This window comes from Onychomys torridus, chromosome 5, assembly GCF_903995425.1.
Source record: "Onychomys torridus chromosome 5, mOncTor1.1, whole genome shotgun sequence".
Taxonomy (NCBI): domain Eukaryota; kingdom Metazoa; phylum Chordata; class Mammalia; order Rodentia; family Cricetidae; genus Onychomys; species Onychomys torridus.
This window is the reverse complement of record NC_050447.1, coordinates 103819809-103843267: the sequence shown is the minus strand read 5'-3', so window position 1 is coordinate 103843267 and position 23459 is coordinate 103819809. Positions and strand designations below refer to the sequence as shown.

The 23459-nt window shown below is 45.3% G+C and overlaps 1 protein-coding gene and 1 non-coding gene across 2 annotated transcripts in view; one reads left to right on the top strand and one right to left on the bottom strand.

Annotated features, from left to right (window-relative positions):
* Mboat1 (membrane bound O-acyltransferase domain containing 1) overlaps window positions 1-17138 on the bottom strand; it is a 102965-nt gene extending 85827 nt beyond the window's left edge. The window contains exon 1 of the mRNA XM_036188327.1: window positions 16866-17138. Within this exon, the coding sequence (XP_036044220.1) occupies window positions 16866-16961 (96 nt within the window). The 5' untranslated portion in view covers window positions 16962-17138. The remainder of the gene's footprint in view (window positions 1-16865) is intronic.
* On the top strand, window positions 3012-3201 carry LOC118584962. The gene has a single exon (XR_004945123.1). It is a non-coding gene; the product is annotated as a U2 spliceosomal RNA (small nuclear RNA).
* Window positions 17139-23459: the final 6321 nt, after the last annotated feature.

The window sequence follows — 23459 nt, the reverse complement described above, 5'->3', positions numbered from 1 at the left end:
GGTTTTAGTCTGAACTTACAGGCAAATATACATATGTGTGGTGTAAGTGGGATGTTTCAATGTGTACACAATATGTAACAATTCAATCTGAGTAACTACTGTACCGCCTCAAGCATTTATCATTTATCATTCCTTTGTATTGTTCCCTCAAAGTCGGAACATCAAAAACTTCCTCCCATTTTGAAATATACAATATATTATTTTTTCACCTTGACCTTTGAAAGATCTTTACAGAAACTGTCAATTAGTTGGAGTGTGATTGTGCACATCTGTAATCCCAGCTCAGAAGGGGAGTCAGGAAGATCTGTTGCTAAAAACAACACGGCTGTATTAAGAGTCTGAGATCAGCCTGAGCTATAGGAGATGTTTTCTCAACAAATGAACTTTTCTCATAATCATACAGGATTTGGGGGTTATGGCTTTCTGCAAGGAAGGTCAGGGCAGTAAAATGCCATTTGTGCACATGTTCAGGATGACCCGCTGTAGACGAAGCCATCACTACCTATGTGAATACACGTTGAAGCTATCTAGGCCTACCTGGCTCCTCACCGTGAGGTCATTTGCCCCGCTCTGTTCTCACACTACACTATGCAGAGCTGTAATAGAGGAGGTTATAAGCTAACTAGTATTCTATAGAATGTTCTAGATGTTCTGTGTAAAATAGAGTATTCTATGTAAGTTTCTTCTGAGGGAGAGGGGTCCTTACCACTCTGCTTCCTTCACTTAGTAATCTAAGCTGTCATTTGTCACATTTCCTGGTGTGAACAGATTGTCTCCTTCATACCTGTGGCATGCCTATCATCTCTCAGTATGTCTATGTTGTAAACTTCCTTAATACATCCTCCCACAATCGTATAGTTCTTTCTTTATTAGTTGCTCACTTTATTCCAGGATTCTCCATTTTCAACTGGCTCCCTCGACCACCTGACAGACCACCGTCATGTATAAATTTTATTTTATTTTGTGGGGAGAGTTACTTTGGGGTACTTCTATACTTTCTGGAACTACAAACAACTCCAGGTTCATATAGATTTCACAGTTGAGCACTAGAAGTGTTTCTCCAGGTACTCCAGTTCCTTGTGAGGGAGAATGGCTTTAGGAACCACGACCAAGGCTTAGGTACACCCACTGCTGAAAGAGTTTAATTCTTACAAACTTCTCAGCTGACAGACGAAGCAATCATAGGCATGTGGTGCTAACCTTTGAATCTTCAAATGTCTGAATTTTTTTCTTTGTAACTTTCTGTATTTATATTAAGCTAAGCATGGGTTTATAGTGATGGATTGGTCATTTCCATGTACATCTGATCTAGTTAAAACCAAAAGAGAGAATGCTTGGAACCAGTGAGATGGTCATTTTTAGTTTTTATAAATATAGAAATGACGATAGAACTTTCTCAGGAACTGAAAAGAATTCTTTAAAAGTTAGCAGAACAAAAAAACTGCCTCCATGTTCAAGGTCCTCTTCAGGAAACGAGCCTCACTGATACCCTACTCTGCCTCACTAATACCCATCCCTGTCCCACCCCACTGATGATTTTCCACCCTGCCCCACTAATAATACCTTACCCTGCCCCATTGATACCCCACCCTGTCCCACTGGTACCCCACCCTGCCCGGTTGCCTAGACAGCACGCTGAGGTCTTCCGGGTAGCTGTTCCATGGTCATACGGCTTTGTGCCCTTCTGAGTCAACTCATCTTACTTCAGCTCACTTCCTTTGGTTTAGCAGTCTTCGGCCAGAGTCACATTCCTTCCTCTTTCCTGATGTCTCCAATTCACCCAGAAACCACCACGTGGGACCAAACCTAGATACACAGTACTCTAGACTAACAGGTGTTCGAAGGTTGCCAAGTCCGCAAGATGTGGCTTTACAACTCTGATAAGGCCATGAGAAGTTCATTTCTAAATTACTTTATAACCCACTGCTTTCCTTCAAATTTCCTCTGTAATGGCCACTAGCTAAGACACACAATTATCATGAGTCAGGGACCCACTTTGTATCTCGATGAAATGACTGCTTCTCGTTTACAACCTCATTATCTTGTAAACTAAGACAGCAAAACCAGAGTCAAACAAAGTCATCTCTAAAGACACTCTACATGCTTAAGTGGAAAGATGAGAAATATAGTAAATTAAGTTTTGTAAAGTGGAAAATTAACCACAAAACCGAGAATACGGACTAGGGATGTAGTTTGGTTGGTAGAATGCTTGCCTACCATGCACAAGGCTCAGCGTCTGAGCCTCAGAATCGAATAAGGCAAGTACGGTGTTGTATTCCTGTCATCTTGGAACTGGAAATGTGGAGACAGAAAGATCAGAAGTTCAAGGCTACCTTCCCACACATATTGAGTTTGAGATTAGCTTAGAAGACATGAGTCTCTGTCAAAAAAAGGAGGAGGAGGAGGAGGAGGAGGAGGAGGAGGAGGAGGAGGAGGAGGAAGATAGGCTGTGCAAAATGTTTATAAGGCAGCAAGCAGTAGGTAAGTTTGGCTTTTGCGACCTTTGTGAAGTCTACCTCACACCCCACATATTTAAAAAAAAAAAATTTAAGAAAAACTTAATTTTCCCTACACAATCTATCCACATGGGTTCCCATTTGTTAAATACCTCTAGGTAAACTGACAGCTGTTGCTGGGGACCAGGCCAGTCAATGCTCCTTTCTCATGGAAAGAGAAGCTGAAAAGCTCATCCCTGACAGACAAGAGTGAAAGCTGTTCTCTGTATCAACTCTTCTACAGAGTAGCATGCAAGTTCCTAAGACATTCAGCCTTTACGCTACCAGGGAGAAGATTCTAGAATCACAAAGGCCAATCCACTTTGGCCAACACACACCAAAAGGAACCCCTTTCATTTGGAGAAATAATAAAACTATGAAATATACAGCTATGATGGAAAGTTAGAAATGAAATGAAGACTCTTAGTTTGTGGTGGTCCTGACTCTTAAAATGCCCTTCTTTATCGCCTAAAGCCAACCCATCCTTGATACCCTACCGGAAGGAGCCTAGTTTGTATGGCTTCTCAGCTTTTGGCTAAAATCAAGTGTAGCATGTGTTCTTACCAGTTTAACATCTGGTGTATCCTCTATCTAACAACAATAAAGTCAATGAATTTTTATTTAAAGAGGGAGAAAGATTAAGAGCCTTCTCCATCTACCCTATACATCCACCTGGTATTAGAATGCCTCCCAGAGTGTACCAAATCAAATAATAATAATTGTAAAGGGTACCATTTCCAATGGATGTGAATTATCAAGACTTCCAGCTTAAGTGCCATGATCAGGAAGCTAGCTAAAGACGGAGCCATTCCCCCACTGCTGCCCCGGGGATGCTGGAATCTATGTCCTTATACATATCTTACTTCTCGTCTTGGGGGTGGGGGCAATGAAAACAAGTCTCTCCTCTCGTAGCTCCCACCTGAAGGGACTATCAGAACTCTCTGTATTCCCGGGTCAGGTGATCAGAGACCCTGCCCAGCCCCTTTCACCCCAAACAACAGCAGGTCAGTGTGTACAAAAGGCTGTGGCTGTCCCTAAAAGGATAGAAATGAACAGAAAGGGCAGAAAGGAGGTCAGGTATCTTCAAAGCTCCATTGGATGATGTGAATCAGTTTCTAAGAAATAAGGGTAAGTGGAGGAAGAGCAAAAAGTAGCAGAGGGAAAAATCATGCTGAAGAACTGTAGGTTGTCACGTGTGCAGAGAGCAGACAAGATTCTGGGCGCATGTAAACATAGGGAAGGGGAACAGCCATCTGGAAAACGGATGAGCAGAGGAAAGAGTCTGGCCTGCAATACCCATCCTTCTTTGTCTACCTATGTGTTTGATACCAAGTGTATATGCCACCTAGTCTAAAATGTAATTGTTTGTTTGTTTTGTTTTGTTTGGAGACACTATTTCACTCAATACCAAGGCTGGCCCGGAATTCACAATGTATCCCAGGCTGGCATCAAATTCATAGTGATCCTCCAGCCTCAGCCTCTAGAATGCTGAGCTAATACTCATGGGTATTCACACCTGACAGAAAAATTAATTTTCAAAACTCAGCTACAACAACCAAAAAAATGTAATGATAAAGTATTTAATATACTAGAAAGATGAACACTAGATTCCTATTGTCACTGGCTTCAGTAAACAAGGGCAAAAATTAATACCCTTGAGGGAAAAAAGTCTTAGAAATGAAGAACTTTTGAGTGGGACAAGTGACTTCACTGCACGACCTTTGGATCTGGTGAGTTCCTCTTTGCAGGCCCTTCTCCGGGTACCTGGGCTGAGTCATCCCTCGGAATCGCCTGCCACAGGTTGGAGCTGCAGAATCATCAAGAAGGACCAAGGAGAGAGGGGAAATAACCCCAAGAGCATTTCACCTTAACCCCCGTGTGAAATGAGGGTTTAGAACCAGCAAAAAGCAAACTCATCATATCACTCGTCCCTTGCTCTTCTCCAAACCTGACTGGAACCTGAGCAGAGCTGTGTTATTTAGGGAACTAAACCTAAAGATGGAAGATGGTGGTAACATACGGATGGGCGATCCCCAGCAGGTCAGCCCAGAAATCTGAATTCAGTGTTTCAAGCTGTGTTAATGCCAGCATGGACCTTCAAATCCATACCTAAGGCAGATAGGATCACAAACACACAAAATAAGATTAACTGCTGAAAACTTAAGTAATGCTACAAACAGAGCTTGGGTATTACAAGGAAGTTGGTCAATGATTCACCAGGCCCACATTTTTTTTAGAGAACTAAAAGCACATTAGAAATGGGTTAATGAGTTCAGCTCGGGGTAGTCACAGTTCAGCCTAGGGGATGGCAGTCTTCTAATAAAACACATTTCTACTTGAAGACTAACTAGTTTTGTGCTCCTAGCAAAATTTCTGAAAACTGTCTTTCAACTGAAGAAACTTCTTCCTGGGTCTATCTGCTGAGAGACCTCACTTGCTTAAACAGAAGCTCTCTTTTCCCAAGGATACACACTGAATTTGCACAAGCTGCTGCCACCAAGCTGTTTGCAGATTGCAGCTCTTCAAGTATAATCTGTCCCTACAATTTCTCTTAGAGAGTTCAAGGACCGCGTTTCGGAATATTTGAGAGATTTTCTTACGTGTAATTTGACTGTAGACAGTAAAAGGAAAGCATTGGACATTATATACACAAATTGGAGACAACTTATCCAGAAACAACACAGAAATCAACAGTAATCTCCAGATATGGTACTTCAACTCCACATGAAGAGAACAGAAATGGAGTATGTTATAATTAAGCATAATTAGATTATCAGTAATGGAGCCAGAAAGTAGAAATAGATGTAATCAGCATAAAATTCAGGCTCTAAATAATACACGGGCCTAACTCCCTTGGCAAAAAAAGAAAAAAACCTGCTTCCCAAATTTATCTCAACTTAGTCATTCATTCCAGACAAAGAATGTAAATAAAATTCCATCACAATTCAACAAACATATATTTAACTTGTACTCTGTTGTAAGCATACAAAGGTGCCTCACACTCGTTCTCACTGACGTTAATAAAAAATGACTGGGGGCCTTTGTTAAGAATCAGCATCTGCTCTTAGATCCAGATTCTTATAAACCAGAGCAGGGTCACACACACACACACAAAAAAAAATCAATCCAAAAATGGACCAGTGGCTTTGTTTGTATGTTGTTTATTTGTTTTGTTTATAAAGGGAGGCTTGCAGCAATCAAAGCTACATAGGTCCCCCAGGGGTTGGGAATGTAGCTCAGTGGACAAAATACTTCCCTGGCTCGCATAAAGTTCAATTCCCTGGGTTTGATTCCTAGCAATCCAGTCACAGTGGTAAACCCCAATTAATTTTAGCAATCCGGGGGTAGAGAGAGGCAAGAGGATCAGTAGGTTAAGATTGTCTTCAGGACACAGTGAGTTTGAAGCCACCCTGTGCTATGTGAGACCCCTCAAAGAAAAGAAAAGAAAAAAAAATAAAAGACCCCCCCCCCACCAAAGTAGTCTAAGCTACTTGGCAAGGGAGTCCTACCTTGTAATGTAAAGCAATTTTGAGTTTTCTATTTGATTGGGGTTGGGGTTGGGGGGGACAATCAGAGGATAACTTTATTCAGGTAGTCAGACTTTGTGGCAAACACCTTTACCTGCTGAGCCATCTCACTAGCCCTGAAAAATAACTTTGACATAACATGTCTGGTTTTGTTTCTTGTTTCTGCTTCCCTTAGCCCTTCAGCCTGTAAAGCCACCTCCTGGCTACAACTCAGATTCCTAAACCACTACTAAAGGACAATCAGGTCTTTAAACTCTGTTGGCTGACATTCTCTTCGGTGATGGTGATCACCACCCACAAAGAATGTGACTCTTCTAAGTCTCGGCGCCTGTGCTGAAAGTACTTCTGTCTAGAATATTCTGCTTGTCCCACCTAGCCCAGAACTCCCCCACCAATTCCTCTTTTCTCTCTCTTCTCCAGGAGCATTCCTTCTAGCATGGGGGGGAGGGGCACCCAGAGGTTCTGAGACCTCAAGGTCTAGGCATGGAGTGCACGCATGCATATTGAACACTTTGACATGCCAAGATAGCAGTTTAACAAACATCTGCAGGTCCTCCTGGAAGGCACAGACCACATTTATCTCTGCACATCACATGAGGCAAGGTGTGTTTGGCCATTGAGTACTTGGGGTACTCAAAGCATAACTTTTAAAAGAAGATTCCCAGTGCTGGGCGGGGCAGAAAACACTGAATAATAAATACATGCCTGAGACATAAGGAAAGAGGCCCCATAAGAAGGAGAGTATCTGCAGAATCAAAAGAGTGAGGATCAGAGGTGTGGCTCAGCGCTACAGCACTTCCCTGGCTTTCATGGCGCCCTGGGTTCAAACCCAACACAGGAAACCAAATACTGACTTTTTAAGTTTGAACTTCTGAGGGAAATGATACTTGGTGTTTACTGCTATTACTTTATGTAAATTCCAAAAAAATCAGCTGCAACAACATTACCCATTTATTGTGATGACAATAAAATGTAAACCAGGGGCAAGATTATAATTTTTGCTGTTTCTATTTTGGTTTGGGGTTTGTTTGTTTGTTTGTTTGTTTGTTTGTTTGTTTGTTTGAGACTAGGTAGGGGCTGTCTCTACATAGCCCTGGCTGTTCTGAAATTCACTATGTAGACCAGGCTGGCCTTGAACTCACAGAGATCCACTGCCTCTGCCTTTTCCTCTGCCTCCCAAGTGCTGAGATTAAAAGTGTGTGCCACCATGCCCGGCATAATTTGCTTTTTAGAAACTCAAATGTAACTTAGGTATGAATGCAGCCATTTGTACAGGATGAAATCCACTGTTTTAGCCCTTTATCTAGTCAGGAGACTGTATTGCCATTCAAACTTAGCCTCTTTTCAAATTCTAAGATGCTGGGCCAGCCGAACAGTCCTCAGATATCTGTATAAACTTTAAAATATAATAACCATGACAGTCACAAAAAGAAGAACCATAGGAAAAATCAAGAGCTCTCCCAGACAGACCCTGGGGCAGAGGGGACCAGGAGGAATGAGGGCGGACAAAAAGGCACAGGCTAGGCACAGCGTGCCAGGGGAGGAAGTGTGTACCCAGAGGCTGGAAGCTGTGAAGACTCTGGAGGGACTGGGAATGAACCATCCATGGTGGGTGAGAAGATGGCTCAGTGTGGCTGGGACACAGTGCAGTAATGACCCAGAGCCTTCAGCAACAGCACGGGGTTAGAACCCTGCCTCTTCCTCTTCCTTCCTGAAGAACTACAGTCAAGCCCCACAAATCCTGGGGATGTGTTCCTTCATTTGAAATTAGGGGAATGCCTCTGAAGTGTGTGTGTGTGTGTGTGTGTGTGTGTGTGTGTGTGTGTGTGTGTGTGCTGGTGTATATTCCAGTTCCTTCATGTATACATGTATAGGTGTGCATGTGGAGGCTAAGAGTCAACTTGGGTATTGTTCCTTAGGAGCTGTCCAGTTGATAGAGACTGGGTCTTTTGCTAGGACCTATGACTTGCCAATTGGGCTGGCTGGCCAGTGAGCCCAGAGATCTGCCTCTCTCCACCTCCCTAACCCTGAGATTACAAGTGTGCCAGCTTTTTACAAGACTTCTTAGGATCTATCTCAGGTCCTGATTACCAAATGAGCTGTCTCTCAGGCCCTGCCTTTTGATTATTTAGTTTTGCCTATCAGGTAATTGAGATGGTATCGCCATAACAATTGGCTAGATGCCAATAGCACAGGCCTTCAATATGTACAGTACAATGTCATTAAGCCAGATAGGCAAGTTGAGGCCAAGATGTAAAGACCACCTCTTACCCACAACAGGAAAGTTAAAGTCCTAGAGTACCTGCTTCAAAGGCTAGGGAATACATGGTCACATAGACCATCTATCAGCCCTTCTTCAGGCCATGGCATAAACCACAATTCTGTGTGAGGGACATCCTGGAGACCCTAGGGTGCAGACTGTTCATCTTCCTGCTCCATGTGTACTTACCTGAAAGGAGAAGGCTGGAGTGAGGGGCACCCCCACTCCATCAGCCTTGTCCCCCAACAGTATGGAATGTAAAATTTATACCTATGTGGCCCTAACACACCCATGTGATGTTCTCTAGCTGCTCCCCAAAGTCATCTTCGACCTCCCCATTGCCATCTCTTCAGAGGCACAAAGAAACTTTCCACCATAGTCATATACTGCTCTAGGAAAGACTGTAACCTCTAAGGAAGGTCTCTGGACTCACTGGCTTCAAGGAAATACCTGCACCTCCCTAGACCATCCCATTAGCCTAACCTCAGACTCAGCACACATGCTCCACTTCTCAACCTTTACCAGTGCGCTCCTGACTTCCTCCTCATGACTCATCTCCTCACAGGCCTCCTCCCTCCCACTGCTAACCTCACTTTGCTCCCCATTTCACCACTAAAACTGCAAAGTCAATGTCAGGAGGAAAGGGTCAGTGCTTCCTCAAAACCCCACTGCTGCCTGGGATCATTTTCTTCCACCGTTCTGCAAAACCTCTTCTCCTTCCAGACTCCCCCCTGGGGCTGGCACTCAATGAGACAACTCAACAGGAAGGCTGGCACCACGGGGCATATCCTTCTTTGCTCTTTCTTCCTGCTGCCCAAAACTTTCCGCAGTCCCGAGATCTTACATACTTCATATCTTCTCCATCTCAAAGCCCCAAATACACAGGAGCAGCTTCAACCCTGAGGGCAATCCATCAGCTCACGGCACCTGGGGCTTGTGCAGGTGACCTGGCTTTTACCCTAATCCCCACACCCACACCCTGCCTTGCACCATAGCCCAGAAATCTTCCACTCAAGAATCTCAGCCCCCACCCTCACCTCGACAGCCCCTCTTCACTGTTATCACTTTGGCCTGCTTGTCAGCATCCTTCAACACCCCTGCTTAACTTCGCAATAGCCTCCTCTGAAAACTTCATGTGCTCCATATTGCTCCTGGAAAGAGCTGTTGAAAGAAATGCAAACGTGTGACTCATGCTCTGAGAAGTTGGACAGCCAGAGGAAATGGCTCAGACAGTGAAACATGTCCCTTACAATCATCAGGACCTGAATTTGATTCCCAGCACCCATATGAACACTGGTGGTGTGGTGGTACTTTTCTAAATGCAGTCTTGATGCTGCAGAGATGGGAGGCTCCCTAGACTGGGCAGTCAGCCAGCCTAGCCTAAGAGTTGATTTTACGTGGTAGCACACTGAATTGACCTCTTTCTTCAATTCCTGTTAGGATTTAGATGTGTAATGTCCCCCCTAGTCTCCTATGATTGAATGCTTGGTCCCCAGCAGGTGTCACTGGTTTGAACTCTTGGGGAGGTGAGGTTTCACTAGAGAAAATGGATGTTGATGACAATCTGACAACACTTCTTGTTCTCTCTTTGCTTTCCCTGTGGATGTGAAGAAGCAACCATCATGAGTTCCTGTCCTCCACTGGCCTCTCCCACCATCTGCCTTCCCTACCATGATAGATGGACCCAATGTTTCCACTGGCCTCTCCCACCATCTGCCTTCCTCCATCATGGTAGATGGACCCAATGTTTCCACTGTTCTCTCCCACCATCTGCCTTCCCCACCATGATAGATGGACCCAATGTTTCCACTGGCCTCTCCCACCATCTGCCTTCCCCACCATGATTGATGGACCCAGTGTTTCCACTGGCCTCTCCCACCATCTGCCTTCCTCCATCATGGTAGATGGACCCAATGTTTCCACTGTTCTCTCCCACCATCTGCCTTCCCCACCATGATAGATGGACCCAATGTTTCCACTGGCCTCTCCCACCATCTGCCTTCCCCACCATGATTGATGGACCCAATGTTTCCACTGGCCTCTCCCACCATCTGCCTTCCTCCATCATGGTAGATGGACCCAATGTTTCCACTGGCTTCTCCCACCTTCTGCCTTCCCTGCCTTGATAGATGGACCCAGTGCTTCCACAGAGCCTCTCCCATGACCATGCTTTTCCTACCTTCACGTTATGGGCCAAACATATCTTTCCTCTCACAAGTTACTTCTTTTCAAGTATTTAGTCACAGAGATGAGCAAAGTAACTAATACACCCCCTTAATGATCGCTCTGAGCCAATGGTACTCAACCTTTAAGGGAGTCAAACAACCTTTTCACAGGGGTCATATGTCAGCTATCCTGAATATCAGATACTTACATTATGATTCATAACAGAAGCAAAATTACTTATGAAGTAACAAGAAAATAATTTATGGTTGGAGGTCACCACAACATGAGGAACTGTATTAAAGGGTCGCAGTGTTAGGAAAGCTGAGGACCACTGCTCTAACCCTGCATCCTTGCCTCCTTCAGCAATGACCTCCTGTATCACTGTAGCATGACAACCTTTCTATACTTCAACCCTTCAATGTCTTCCCTTGGATTCACTCTATAGACTAGATGGACTTAGAAGTCTCAGAAATCCTCCTGCCTTAAATTGCTAAAATTACAGATGTGAGCCACCACATCTGGCTTAGATGGGTCATTGCCAACAAGTTCTGAGGAAGACTCTGTTAGTCCAGGTGGTACCCAGAAAATACATCCCTGCCTTACCCCAAATGAGCTTTTAGGGTCAATATCACTTTACTCATGCTTGAATCACTGCTTCCCATGACTCTGGAATCCCTCTGAACCCAACAGAAACTTGGTTCTTGTGGCCCGCGGTCTAACTGATTAATCTCCCAGTCATTTTCAACATCCAGCAATGAACGGAATATTAACTGGGCAGAGATTTGGCTTTGCCAAACTGACTGAGGCAAGAAGGAGGGAAAGAAGAGGTATGGGGGAGGGGAGTTGGAGGTGGGAAGGCTTTCTCTTAGCTGACACTCTGTGTCCTGATTGGTGTTCACACCCGTCCTGAGCTGAGGCTAGATGTAGCAAACCCAGGCCACAGTCTGGAGACTGCACAGACAAAGCGGTGTTAGAATGAGGTCCCTTCTTTCAAAAGGCCAACCTCTCATCCCCTTTAAAAACAAGGTTCTAAGCCAGGTGTGGAGGTGTACACCTTTAATGCCAGCAGAGGCAGGCAGATCTCTATGAGTTCAAGGCCAGCCTGGTCTACAAAGCAAGTTCCAGGATAGCCAGAACTAGAGAAACCCTGTCTCAAAACAAACAAACAAAAAACACCTGGGATCACCTCCTTAGTAAAGAGTGTACCCTCAGTGTTTTCAAGGCCCTCAGTTCAATCCCTGGGACCAAAATTCACAAAATCAAAATACTGCTCTTTGCATAGAACTTTAATAATTAACATTGGCATTTTCTGTTATGACCAACAGATATTTTCTGGGTATCTAAAATCCTCCGGGGAAGCAGTTTCATGAAACCATGAAGAAACTTGAGTTTGAAATCAAGTCTTCAAACCCAGCAATGTCACAATACAAGGTGACTTTCACACAGTGTCTTGTTTGTATACAGTAAGGCCTACAAGAGTCAAATGTGTCCTTCACTTCTCTTCCCGCTCCCCTAGGTGCCAGCTACAGACTGTAGCACACTGTTTACTTGTGTGAGCCTCTCTCTGCTGGGACATAAACCCTTCTACAGTGGAGACCTTGACTTTATTTCACCACACAGCCAAGTACCTGGTACTAACAGGATTAAACAAATGTTTAATGTATTTAACAATGGCTGTGGAATGTGAGCCGAGCTTTTAACATGGGGCAAGACTTAGATAAGAACAGAAACTGGGTTTTCCAAGCATAGCCAAGGACTTCAACCAGGTGACCAAAAGCTCAAGGAAACCTGAGGTCACAGATCTCAGCATAAGAACCTTCTGCTGGGTCACCATTAGCCTAGTGCCAGGTCTCCAAGGCTAGCCTTCATGAGTGCACTTTAAAAAAAAGATGTATTTTTATGTGTATGAGTGTTTTGTCTGCATGTATGCATGCCTGGTGCCCTCAGCTGTCAGAAGAGGTCGATTCCCCTGGAACTGTAGTTACAGATAATTGTGAGCCATTGTACGTATGCTGGAACCAAACCCTGGTCCTCTGCTGTAGCAGCAAGTGTTCCTAACCACCAAGCCATCTCTCCAGCCCCATGAGTTCGCTTTTCAGTGGGGTCACAGGTCTAGGTTGAACTCTTAAACCCTGACTAATTTAACCTCAGTATCATTTCCTGGATTCCAATTCTAGTCTGTCTCTTTTTCAACAGATGATAAATTGAGAGAAAGGGGGAGGGAGAAAGGAAGGAAAGAAGGAAGGAAGGAACGAACGAATGAACGAACAAACAAACAAACCTGGGCAAAGCATCATGGCCTAAGGCTGAACTGACCCTTGATAAAAACACATAAAGCTTAGGAACACCATTAGGCACTGATGTCCTCGGCCCCCAGAATTCACCACCACCACACTGACATCCCTCAAAATCTGAAAAATAATTATTTTCTATGAGCATTATTCCCAAGCTACAACCACACACCACATGAATGAATAATATCAGAACTCCAGATTCCGCTCAGGTGGTTGAGTCAGCCATGCTTTGTAATCATGGCGGCTACAGTTCAATTTAAAGTTCATCATGTTGTACTCCAAAGCCAAAACTCTCTGCAGAGAACATGAGCCCTCACTTCATCCTCCATTCCTTACCTAATTTATCCTAAGTGAAGTTAGTGTCTGGATAATCCATGGCCACACAGACAAAGGCTCGTTTAGAAAATCAGGTTTAGTCTTTTAGGGTGTGTGTGTGTGTGTGTGTGTGTGTGTGTGTGTGTGTGTGTGTGTGATATAACATATATAATAATATATAGTATAATATATAAGACATATCGTTTCTATTGTGCACAAGCGTGTGTGCACATGCTGAGCTCAGAGGACAGCCTGCAGAGACTGGTTTTATCCTCTCATCACGTGGGTCTCGAGGATTCAGGCTAGCCTCAAATGCCTTTTAACCCACTGAGCTACTTCTCTGGACCTCATGATACAGTTTCCAGCAAACCTATCCAAGCTGCAGAAGCTCTGAGTCATCCCCACATCCCCATTTCCTATACTTCACTTGAAGTGCAGTGCTCTGTCTGTCACTCGATAAGAGTTTCACATTTAACAGCTTCAGGAGCTTGTCAGGCAAGGCAAGCACCTATTTAAAAAAAAAAAAAGGTATAAAAACAGCTATAGACTTCTACCATAGACATAACTGAACAAAAGCATTCCTATCTCAGATTGCCCTCAAGAACAGGTAAAAAGGATCATCAGATGAGCAGAAACAAAGAGTTCCTCTCATAAGCCAGGACACAGAGCATAGTACAGGGTTGTGCGAATAATAAACTTTTTAAAAGATTTCTTTTCTTTTGGTGTGTGTGTGCGTGCATGCGTGTATGCATGTGTATGTATGTGTGTGTGTGTGTGTGTGTGTGTGTGTATTGTGTGTGTGCAAACTCATGCATGGATCCTCTGGAACTGGAGTTACAGACGGTAGTGAGCTGCCTCGTATGGGTGAAGGAAACCAAATTCAGGTTCTCTGGAAGAGCAGCAAGCACTCTCAACTGCTCGGCCACCTCTCCAGCCTCAATAATAAACTTCCTGATGCAGGGAAAGCCAGGGATTGAAGGCAATCACAGAAATGTAATTTATTAGAAAGTATGAACAAGAACGTGAAATCTTAAGACACTGGGGAAAGGATCAAAGACAAATTCACTGCCACAGTTTGGTCCCAAATTATACTAGTTATGGCTCAGGATTCTTTCCCAGGCAGAAAATAAGTGATTTGAGGTATCGTATGATGAGCACTTCTTTCACCAAAGCTCAGACTGACCCCGCTGGTCAGGCTGACCCAAGATCTCAGAGATGCCAAGTGTTCCTTAGGATTTTCCATTCATCCCCTGATCTGAGTTGATATGTGGTATGAACTAAAATCATTCATGTCTGTAATGCTCTTCTCTTTCTTTTCATAAATTCAAAACTTTGGGGGCTGGATAGATAACTCAGAGATCAAAAGCAAAGGCTGCTCTTTCCGAGGACCCAGTTCAGTTGCTAGCACCCACATCCAGCAGTTCACAGTTGCTTATAACTCCAGCTCCATGGGACCCAAGACCCTCTTGTTCTCATGTACACATATCTACCAGGGGCTTGTGTGTGCACACATGTGCAGATACACACACACACACACACACACACACACACACACACACAATTTAAAGTAATAAAATAAATCTCTTCTAAAAACCAGGGTAGGAGTTGGGGATTTAGCTCAGTGGTAGAGCACCAGGTCCTGGGTTCGGTCCTCAGCTCTGGGGAAAAGAAAAAAGAGGTACCTCACACATTAGGGGCTGGAGAGATGGCTCAGAGGTTAAGAGCACTGACTGCTCTCCCAGAGGTCCTGAGTTCAATTTCCAGCACCCAAGTGGTGGCTCACAACCATCTGCAATGAGATCTGGCACCCTGTTCTGTATACATAATAAATAAATAAATCTTTAAAAAAAAAAAAAAAAAAGAGTCCATTTAGCCGGGTGGTGGGAGACCAGCCTGGGCAACCAAGTGAGTTCCAGGAAAGGTGCAAAGCTACACAGAGAAACCCTGTCTCAGAAAAAAAAAAAAAAAAAAAAAAAACAGGGTAACTTTTACAAAAATTCTACAGCTTGGGGATGGAAATGGATGCAGCTAAAAGCTTAATAACCCACTAGGACCTCCCCTCTCAATTTGCCTTAGTATTTCAGCAATCTGTTTCTTTCTGTACAAAAAGGGGAAGCCCCCTCTGAAAATAAATAGAAATCATTTTCTATTATTATAAATAGACTACTGTAAAACAGAAAACGCAGCTACAATAGACTCTGGTAGGAATTAGAGAGGTCAATGCAAAATGAACTTGTCCTATGGAAATTCAGCAACAGATAAATTTAGTTTCCGAGTGGCAGAAATTGTTCTTGTGCCTGCCTGCCTGAGTCCCTTGGACGCCTGGTCTTTACTACAAAGTGAAGAGTAATTGACTTAACATCTGATACTTCTACCAAGTTCCTGATTCTCAGAGTTTCGCAACTGATGAGAAAAGGCAATAGGCAGAACCCAGAGGCTGGGGGAACTCTGAGTAAATGCCAAGGCCAGGTCCAACTTCATCCTTGCCAGAGGAATGCAGATGGGGGAGCAGCAGGTACAGGTAGCTCTAGCGAGAAAGGAAAGAAAGAAAACAGCTCTAAGAGGATGGGAATTCTTGTTCTTGTTTTGCGTGTTTGAGCCACAGTTTTACAATGTAGCCCAGGCTGGCTTGGTGCTCTCCACATGGCCTATCCTGGTCTCCATGTTAAGTATCAAAGCCTGGGATAGATGGCTGAGGTGCCATTTAACAGAAACAGTCTTCCTGCCTCAGTCTCCCAAGTACTGAAAATAGAAGCATGCACCACAACACCCAGCAAAAGAAGGGAAAATAAACACGGAAAACTCAGCAGAAACGAAATAGTTTGGGGAGCAGGAGCCTTATTCCCACCTGCCCTGCCAGAGACCTTTTAAATTAATAGGCATCTTACACACGCCTGAGGCGCCAAAACAAAGTGAACAAGGCTACACCCCCAGTCCTGCGGCTAGCACCCAGACCCTCCTGGATACTACAAGCTCTACCACTGAGCTGCAGCCCTGGCTGTCTTTGCAAGATTGCTTACAAAGTTAATGTTGCCAATTTTAACTGCAATGTAGCAGGCAATTCCTGAACAGTTCAAAAGATTTCCCCGAAATCCCTCTTCCCCCAAGAACCCGCCCCCGCTCATCAGCTTCCCACAGCAGGGATGAATAAAGACTGATTACAAAGGCCCTCCTGGTCTGAGAAGCATCTCCACACAGAAGGAAGAGGATCACCACAAGTTCTAGCCCAGCCTAGGCTAAACAGAGAGTTCAATGCCAGCCTCAAGTACAGAATGAGTGTCAAGGAAGTCTGGGCTACACAGCCAGATGCTGTCTCAACAAACAAGTCACCACCATCAGCTAGACTATATACCTACACACCTACGTAGTCGGGCTTTTTAACTTCTTGTGGTTGTTTGGTTTTGTTTTGAAGTTGAGGCGTCTCACTCAGTTACCTAGACAGTAGACTGGAACATGCAGCAATTTTCATGCCCCGGGCTCTGGAGACTTGGGATTAGAGGAGTGAGCCACCACCACGCCCAGCTCTATCAGACTTATTCTTAAAGTAGGCTCGCCTAAATTTAAAATCACAAAGACCAAAGTGCACTAGTGGGAAAATGCTGGATTCGCGAATCGCACCACTGAAGTTTCGATCACAGACCAAAACTTAAGTTCAGTCCAACTTGCCGGTTTCGGTGAACAGATAGCTTCCACACAATAAAAGCAACCGACTCAAAGGACGCTCTCGCACCTGTGGGCTGTGGGCGGGGACCCGGGCGCATCCCTCTCCCCAGACCCAGGGTCGGGGTCGCGGGTGGGACGCTGTTACCTGGTCTAGCGGGATGCCGAGGAGCTGGCTGAGCGGGTGCAGGCAGGTGGAGCCCGTGGTGCGGTAGGAGAGGCTGGCGGACGATTGCGCAGCCATCCTGCATCTTCGGGTATGCTATCGCCCGGGCGCTGCACACTGGCCACCTCGAGGGTTCTGGAGGATCGCGCGGGAACCCGTCGCCTACTCCAGGGCGCGGACCTGGCGCTGCGGTCCCCGGCGCCTGGGAGGGCTGGGCCCCCAGCGCTTGGCTTCCCGCTCCGCACTGCCCGCCGCCCATTGGCCGGCAACCGGGGACGCCCCGGAGGAGGAGCCCAGCAGAGCAGGGCGCGGATCCCCGGGAGCCCGGCCCCGGGCGGCGGGGAGACGCCCAGCTTGCTCTCCAGCTGGTCGGCCTCCGGGGGTGTGGGGGGCCCGCCCTGGGTTCCTTCAAAGTCGTCTCCCTCACCTCCCGGGCAGCGGGGGGTGTACTGTGCTCTCTTTACAGGCCCGGTTCCTGCTGCCATTCCGGAAGCCAGAAGAGACCTTCGGGCTAGCCAACACCCAGATTCTGCTCCCTTTTAAGATTTATTTATTTGCTATTTATAGGCAGGCTCGCCTGTAAGCCCAAAGTAGCCATGAACTCCCAAATACTGGAATTACAGGTGCGCACTAACCATAAAACTCTACTCCATATTCCTTTTCTTCTTAGCCCCCCTCTTCCTCCCTCCCTCCCTCCCTCCCTCCCTCCCTCCCTCACTCACTCACTCACTCACTATTTCTGTGTGTGTCTCTCTCTCTGTCTCTTCTCTATCTGTCGTTGTTGTTTGTTTTCTGTTTGTTTGTTTGTTTGTTTTTGTTTTGAGCTCCTGGTCCTCTTGTCCGAACCTTCCCAGTGAGGGATAACAGCGCTCTCTGTCTCTCTCTCTCTCTGTCTCTCTCTGTCTCTCTCTCTCTCTCTGTCTCTCTCTCTCTCTCTCTCTCTCTCTCTCTCTCTCTCTCTCTCTCTGTCTCTCTCTCTCTCTCTGTCTCTGTCTCTCTGTCTCTCTGTCTCTCTCTGTCTCTGTCTCTCTGTCTCTCTCTCTCTCTCTCTCTCTCTCTCTCTCTCACACACACACACACACACACACACACACACACTGTTTATTTTGCTTTATAGATCTGTGTGTCCTTGTGACTGGATGCCTCTGGAGGCCAGAAAAGACCTTGGAGTTACAGTGATTGTGAGCCACCACGTGGGTGCTGGAAACTGAACTCAGGTCCTCTTCAAGAGAGTTAAGGTCTGCTCTTAGGTCCTGAGCCATCTCCCCCGCACCCAAGGCTTATCTTTCTTTACCTTCTCTGGTCAAGCCACAGTTTCCAGCAGCCTGACCCACAGGCCCTGCTTCACACAGGCAGACACTGGAGACTGCTAGCTTCTGTGATTCGGCTCACTTTGACCAGGAGCTGTTTCTCTCCTGTAAACGGTGTTTGCTCTTTACTATGCACATGCTGGCAGCTCTTACTGGCCACAGCATCTCTGTACGCTTGAGAAATCCTTTTCAACTTTGATACATATTTAAACACATCAGGGAGACCCTTCCAGCATCCAGCATCTAGCCAGATGTCAAAGTAGTTGTTCAAATTGGAAGTTCAAGAAACGCCCAGGAACCTACTGAATCAAAAGGAAGCCAGAAACCAGAGCCCTTAGTGAGAGTGAGTGTGTGTGTGTGTGTGTGTGTGTGTGTGTGTGTGTGTACCTCTGGAGGCCAGAAGGCAGAGTCAGAGCTAGAGTTACAGGCAGTAGTGAGCAGTTCATCATGGGTGCTGGCAACAGAACTGCAGTCCTCTAGAAGAGCAGGAAAAGCTCTTTACCACCTGGGCCATCTTGCCAGGCCCTATAGCCCTTTGCTTAAACTGTGCAGTGACTGGGAAATCGGGACCGTTCTGCTGGAGTGAGAAGTAGTTGAACATGGAGTCCACCTCAGAGAAGAGAAGATCCACACCCTGTCTAAAGCTATTTCTCAGCATCCTTACAAGATGGTGATAATGACAAACTGCAGATGTTGCCACATCCCCGTGAGCTTACTGGATCTATAAGGTGCTATTTGTGCAGCCAGTGAGAGACCACAGAGTAAACCCTTGTTTTGTCCTATGGAGCCCCTGCACAGAATACTGAGATACAGAAGAATGATGTCTGTGATGACACTGCTGACCTCCTAGCTCCCATATACCTCCACCTCCAGTGTTCCTGACACAACTGTGGGCCTCCAACCTCCGTGGACCTCCATCCTCTGTGGACCTCCAACCTCCGTGGACCTCCATCCTCTGTGGACCTCCAACCTCCGTGGACCTCCATCCTCTGTGGACCTCCGACCTCCGTGGACTTCCACCCTCTGTGGACCTCCAACCTCCGTGGACCTCTATCCTCTGTGGACCTCCAGCCACCATGGACCTCCACCCTCTGTGGACCTCCAGCCTCTGTGGACCAGCTTCAGGACTCTGGCATCCCAGCTCCATTCAGGAAGTTTCAGTAGCCCCCATTACCAGTTGTCCATCATCATGGAAAAGGGGTCTTCTAGCACCCTGGAGGGAGCCTTGAGTCCTCTATGGGCAGTCCCACACCTGCTTCTTGCCACTGGCCCAGGAAAGCCCAGTCTCCGAAGCAACAGACTGTGACAATCCAGACTTGTGATGAAGACAATGGAAACACTGTTGTTTTTGGAAGAACCGCAGAATTGTGCAGTTTCATTGCTGATAGCTCCTGTTTCCACCTAAGATGAGAGTAAAATGTGAAAATAAAGAAACAGCAGCATCATAAGTCTGGCATGGTGCCACACACCTGTAGTCTCAGCTACTCGGAAGGCTGAAGTCTCAGGATCATTTGAGCCTGAAGTTGGTGACTACGTGAGCAATATCCTGAGACTCCATTAACATCCTTTCCAGGAACCTTGAAATGTTAGCTGATGAAGAGGCATTTAGGAACACAGGACTCTGGGCTGATGTGGAGAAAGCCAAAAAAAAAGAGCTTTGTGGACCCACTGTGAAGCATCTGGAAGCTGCCAGTCAAGGATTGGCTGGCAGAGTATTCAACCAGAGAGGTAGCCAGTGACTTTAGGTAGATGTTATGAATGTGGACTCGGGTTTCAAATTAATTGGACAGCCTGTCAAACACAAGCAAGGACTTCCTCCCAGGGGCATAGGTTTTACTATTGATGTTTAGAAATGTCATCCCTAGAAAGCTATAACCAACATTAAACTAGTAGGTTTTTAGACCCATGCCCCCTGCCAAGGAGCGAAGGGAAAAAGCCTCCACTGTGTTACTCCCAAGCAGGCTCACAGCACAGGCACAGGCACACACCTACACACATACACATACACACATACATGTACACACACAAGCACACATGCATACACATAAACACAGATACAGAGAGAGAGAGGAATATATATGCTTGAGGCTAATGAGGCTAGACAGACTCACTAAGCATCTACTCTGGAAGATAACCAAGCTGAAAAAATACTCATCTTAAGTGAGATGAAAGCTCACAGGGTTTTGAAATTAGATGGGGGCTGCAAGCATTTGTTTAAAAGATGAAAAGGGAGGCATATGTGCAGATTTACCTGTAGGGAAGGCTGAGGCAGAGTCATCCTGGAGCCCAGGAGTTTGCAGGCAGCCTGGGATATACACCTAGGTCTTGTCTAAAGAAAGGGAAGGAAACTCTTAGATGGGAATGGACAGAACAGAAGCAGGCCACTGGCTTAGTATCCTCAAGCAAATGGTTTCCATAATAAGGTTAAGCTCCTTGGACTTCTAGAAATTGTCCTCTGAGGGTGAGGGGGCTGGAGAGGCGGCTCAGTGATTTAGAGTACTTGCAGCTCTTCAGAGGACCTGAGCTTATTTCTCAGCACCCAGGTCAGTGGTTCACAGCTGTCTGTACCTCTGGCCTCAAAGGGCACCAGCACTCAAAATCATAAGCAAACCAACAAGCAGACAAAAACAAGGAGAGGGATAGCTCCATGAAAACGAATGTTAGCAGTACATCATGATAAAAACTGAAGGTCAGGTACAAAAAGACCTGATAAAGATTGTGGCCTGTTGTGGAAAGGTATTTGCCACTGTTGTTGGGGAACCACACTTGTGGCACCAGACTGTAATACCAACACCCAGAGGGCTAAGGCAAAAGATCACGAGTTCTAGGCCAGATGGGGGCTACAGAGCAAGAACCTATCCCACCATCTACCCACCCCCTCACACACACTAATAAAACCAGTCATATGCTAGTCCCAACAAGCCTAAGATAATCAAGCAACTGAATTAAGACCATCTTCAAAGTTTTCAAAGATACAAACCCTTCCTTGAGGATGATGCAAACTATCTTCACACCATGTGTCAAGCTAAACTTGCCTCTTAATGTTATGTCTACACAATGACAGCATAGACTTGTTTTCTCTGACCCTCCTGACAACTGTAGGAGGTGGGGACCACACTTCTGTTATGTCGTCTCCATTCTTATTCGTATGATTATTGAGTTACTGGTGACTTGCAGATGTCACCAGGTTTATTCAGCTAGTACACAGTAAAGACACAAATAAAATCCATTATTCCATTTAATTATTACAAGATATTTTTATTATACTAGGAGTCCACCTTCAGTAAATAGAAGAAACTGTTTGCATGAGATGTTAAACTAGAGGTTCAACATCTGTGAGCTGATCAGAGAAGGATGGAAACTTACCCACTGTGGGCATTGTCACTGGGCTTTGAGAAGTTTCTACACTACCCACAAAGCCATGAGGAACTTACATTTTGCAATACATGCTCCAGTTTCTTCATGCTTTAGCTCAACTGATAGATGTGTATTTGGACATATATTATTATCTATTATCTATTAGCCAAACATGTTTTCCAGGCTGCAGATCAAGGATAAACACTCCTTTTCTATTTCACATGTTCAGAAAATAAAGAAACTAATAAAACTGAACAACTGTCCAATGTACTACCACAGTTACCACATTTTTTTCCTTAAGAATATTTTGTACGTGTAGGTATTTGAGATGTATCAACACCAGTTATTTCAGTGAGCTAGCTTCTCACATCCAGGGGATACTGATAAATCCAAAGACAACAGAATCTATAATAAGATAAAATAAATCAGTCACGAGAAATGCAAAGCGGGAAGCCAGATGCAGAGAGCAGGCTTACTAAAAACACTCTGTTAATTAGAAGACTCAGACCAATGTTTTAAGATATGATTTTGTGTATCTGTATGGTCATAATTTAAGCCCAAATAAATAGTAAAGGGAGGTAATGAAACCACTCAAAGCCTGAGTGGGTGGGGAGACTACTGCCCTTTTTTCTGGTTTGATGACTTTGAGACATTCATATCTCAGGCTTCAGCTTCCTCTATCACAAAGTAGGCATTAGAATGATCATTTTGTCCAGTATGATGGCATAGACTGTAATCCCAGCCCTGGGAAGGTACAGCAGGAGAACTGGAATTACAAAGCCAGCCTGGGCTATCTAGGGAGATACTATCTGAAAAAAAGGGGTTGGGGGAGGAGGAAAGGGAAGAGAAGTGGAGGGAAAGGGGGAGAGGAGCTAGGGAGATGAATGCTGATGAAATGCTTGCCTTGAAAAACCAAGAACCTGGGTTTCATCCCAAGTCCACATAAAATAAACTGGACATAGGAGCTCTTGCTTGTAATCTCACCACTGGGGACCCAAAGACAGGCAGATCCCTAGAATTCACTGGCCAGCCAGCCAAGCCTACTTGGTGGGTTCCAGCCAATGAAAGACCCTGTCTCAAAAAAGTAAAGATAAACTGCTGGGGATGTATTTCTGTATGCTGTGAATGTGTTGCTTTGATTGATTGATTGATTGATTGATTGATTGATAAAATGCTGATTGGCCAGTAGCCAGGCAGGAAGTATAGTATAGGTGAGGTAAGCAGAGAGGAAAATGCTGGGAAGTGGAAGGCTGAGTCAGAAGATGTCGCCAGCTGCTGCCACCATGAGAAGCAAGATTTAAAGTACAGGTAAGCCACAAGCCATGTGGCAACTTATAGATTAGTGGAAATGGGCTAATTTAAGATATAAGAACTAGATAGCCAAAAGCCTGCCACAACCATACAGTTTATAAGTAATATAAGTCTCTGTGTGTTTACTTGGGTCTGAACAGCAGCGGGCCCGAGCGGGACTGGAGAAATCTCCAACTACAGTAAACAACACCTGAGAAACAATGCTCAAGATTGCTCTATGATCTCCATATGCATGTGTACACACATGTACACACACACACACACACACACACACACACACACACACACACACTTCCCAAATATGAAGCATCCATGATGTCTGGGATGAGAAATGAAGGAAAGATTGTGTGAAATAACAACAATTGTTCAATATTAGCCCTGCTTAGCTGATGAACTTTTTTTAATGTAATCAATGTGTATGGATGTTTTGCCTACATGTATATCTATGTACCACAATCATACCTGATGCTTCCAAGGTCAGAAGAGGACACTGCACTCCTTAGATCTGGAGTTACAGGTGGTTGTGAACCACCATGTGGGTACTGGGAAACAAACCCAGATCCTCTGGAAGAACAGTCAGTGCTTTTAACCACTGAGC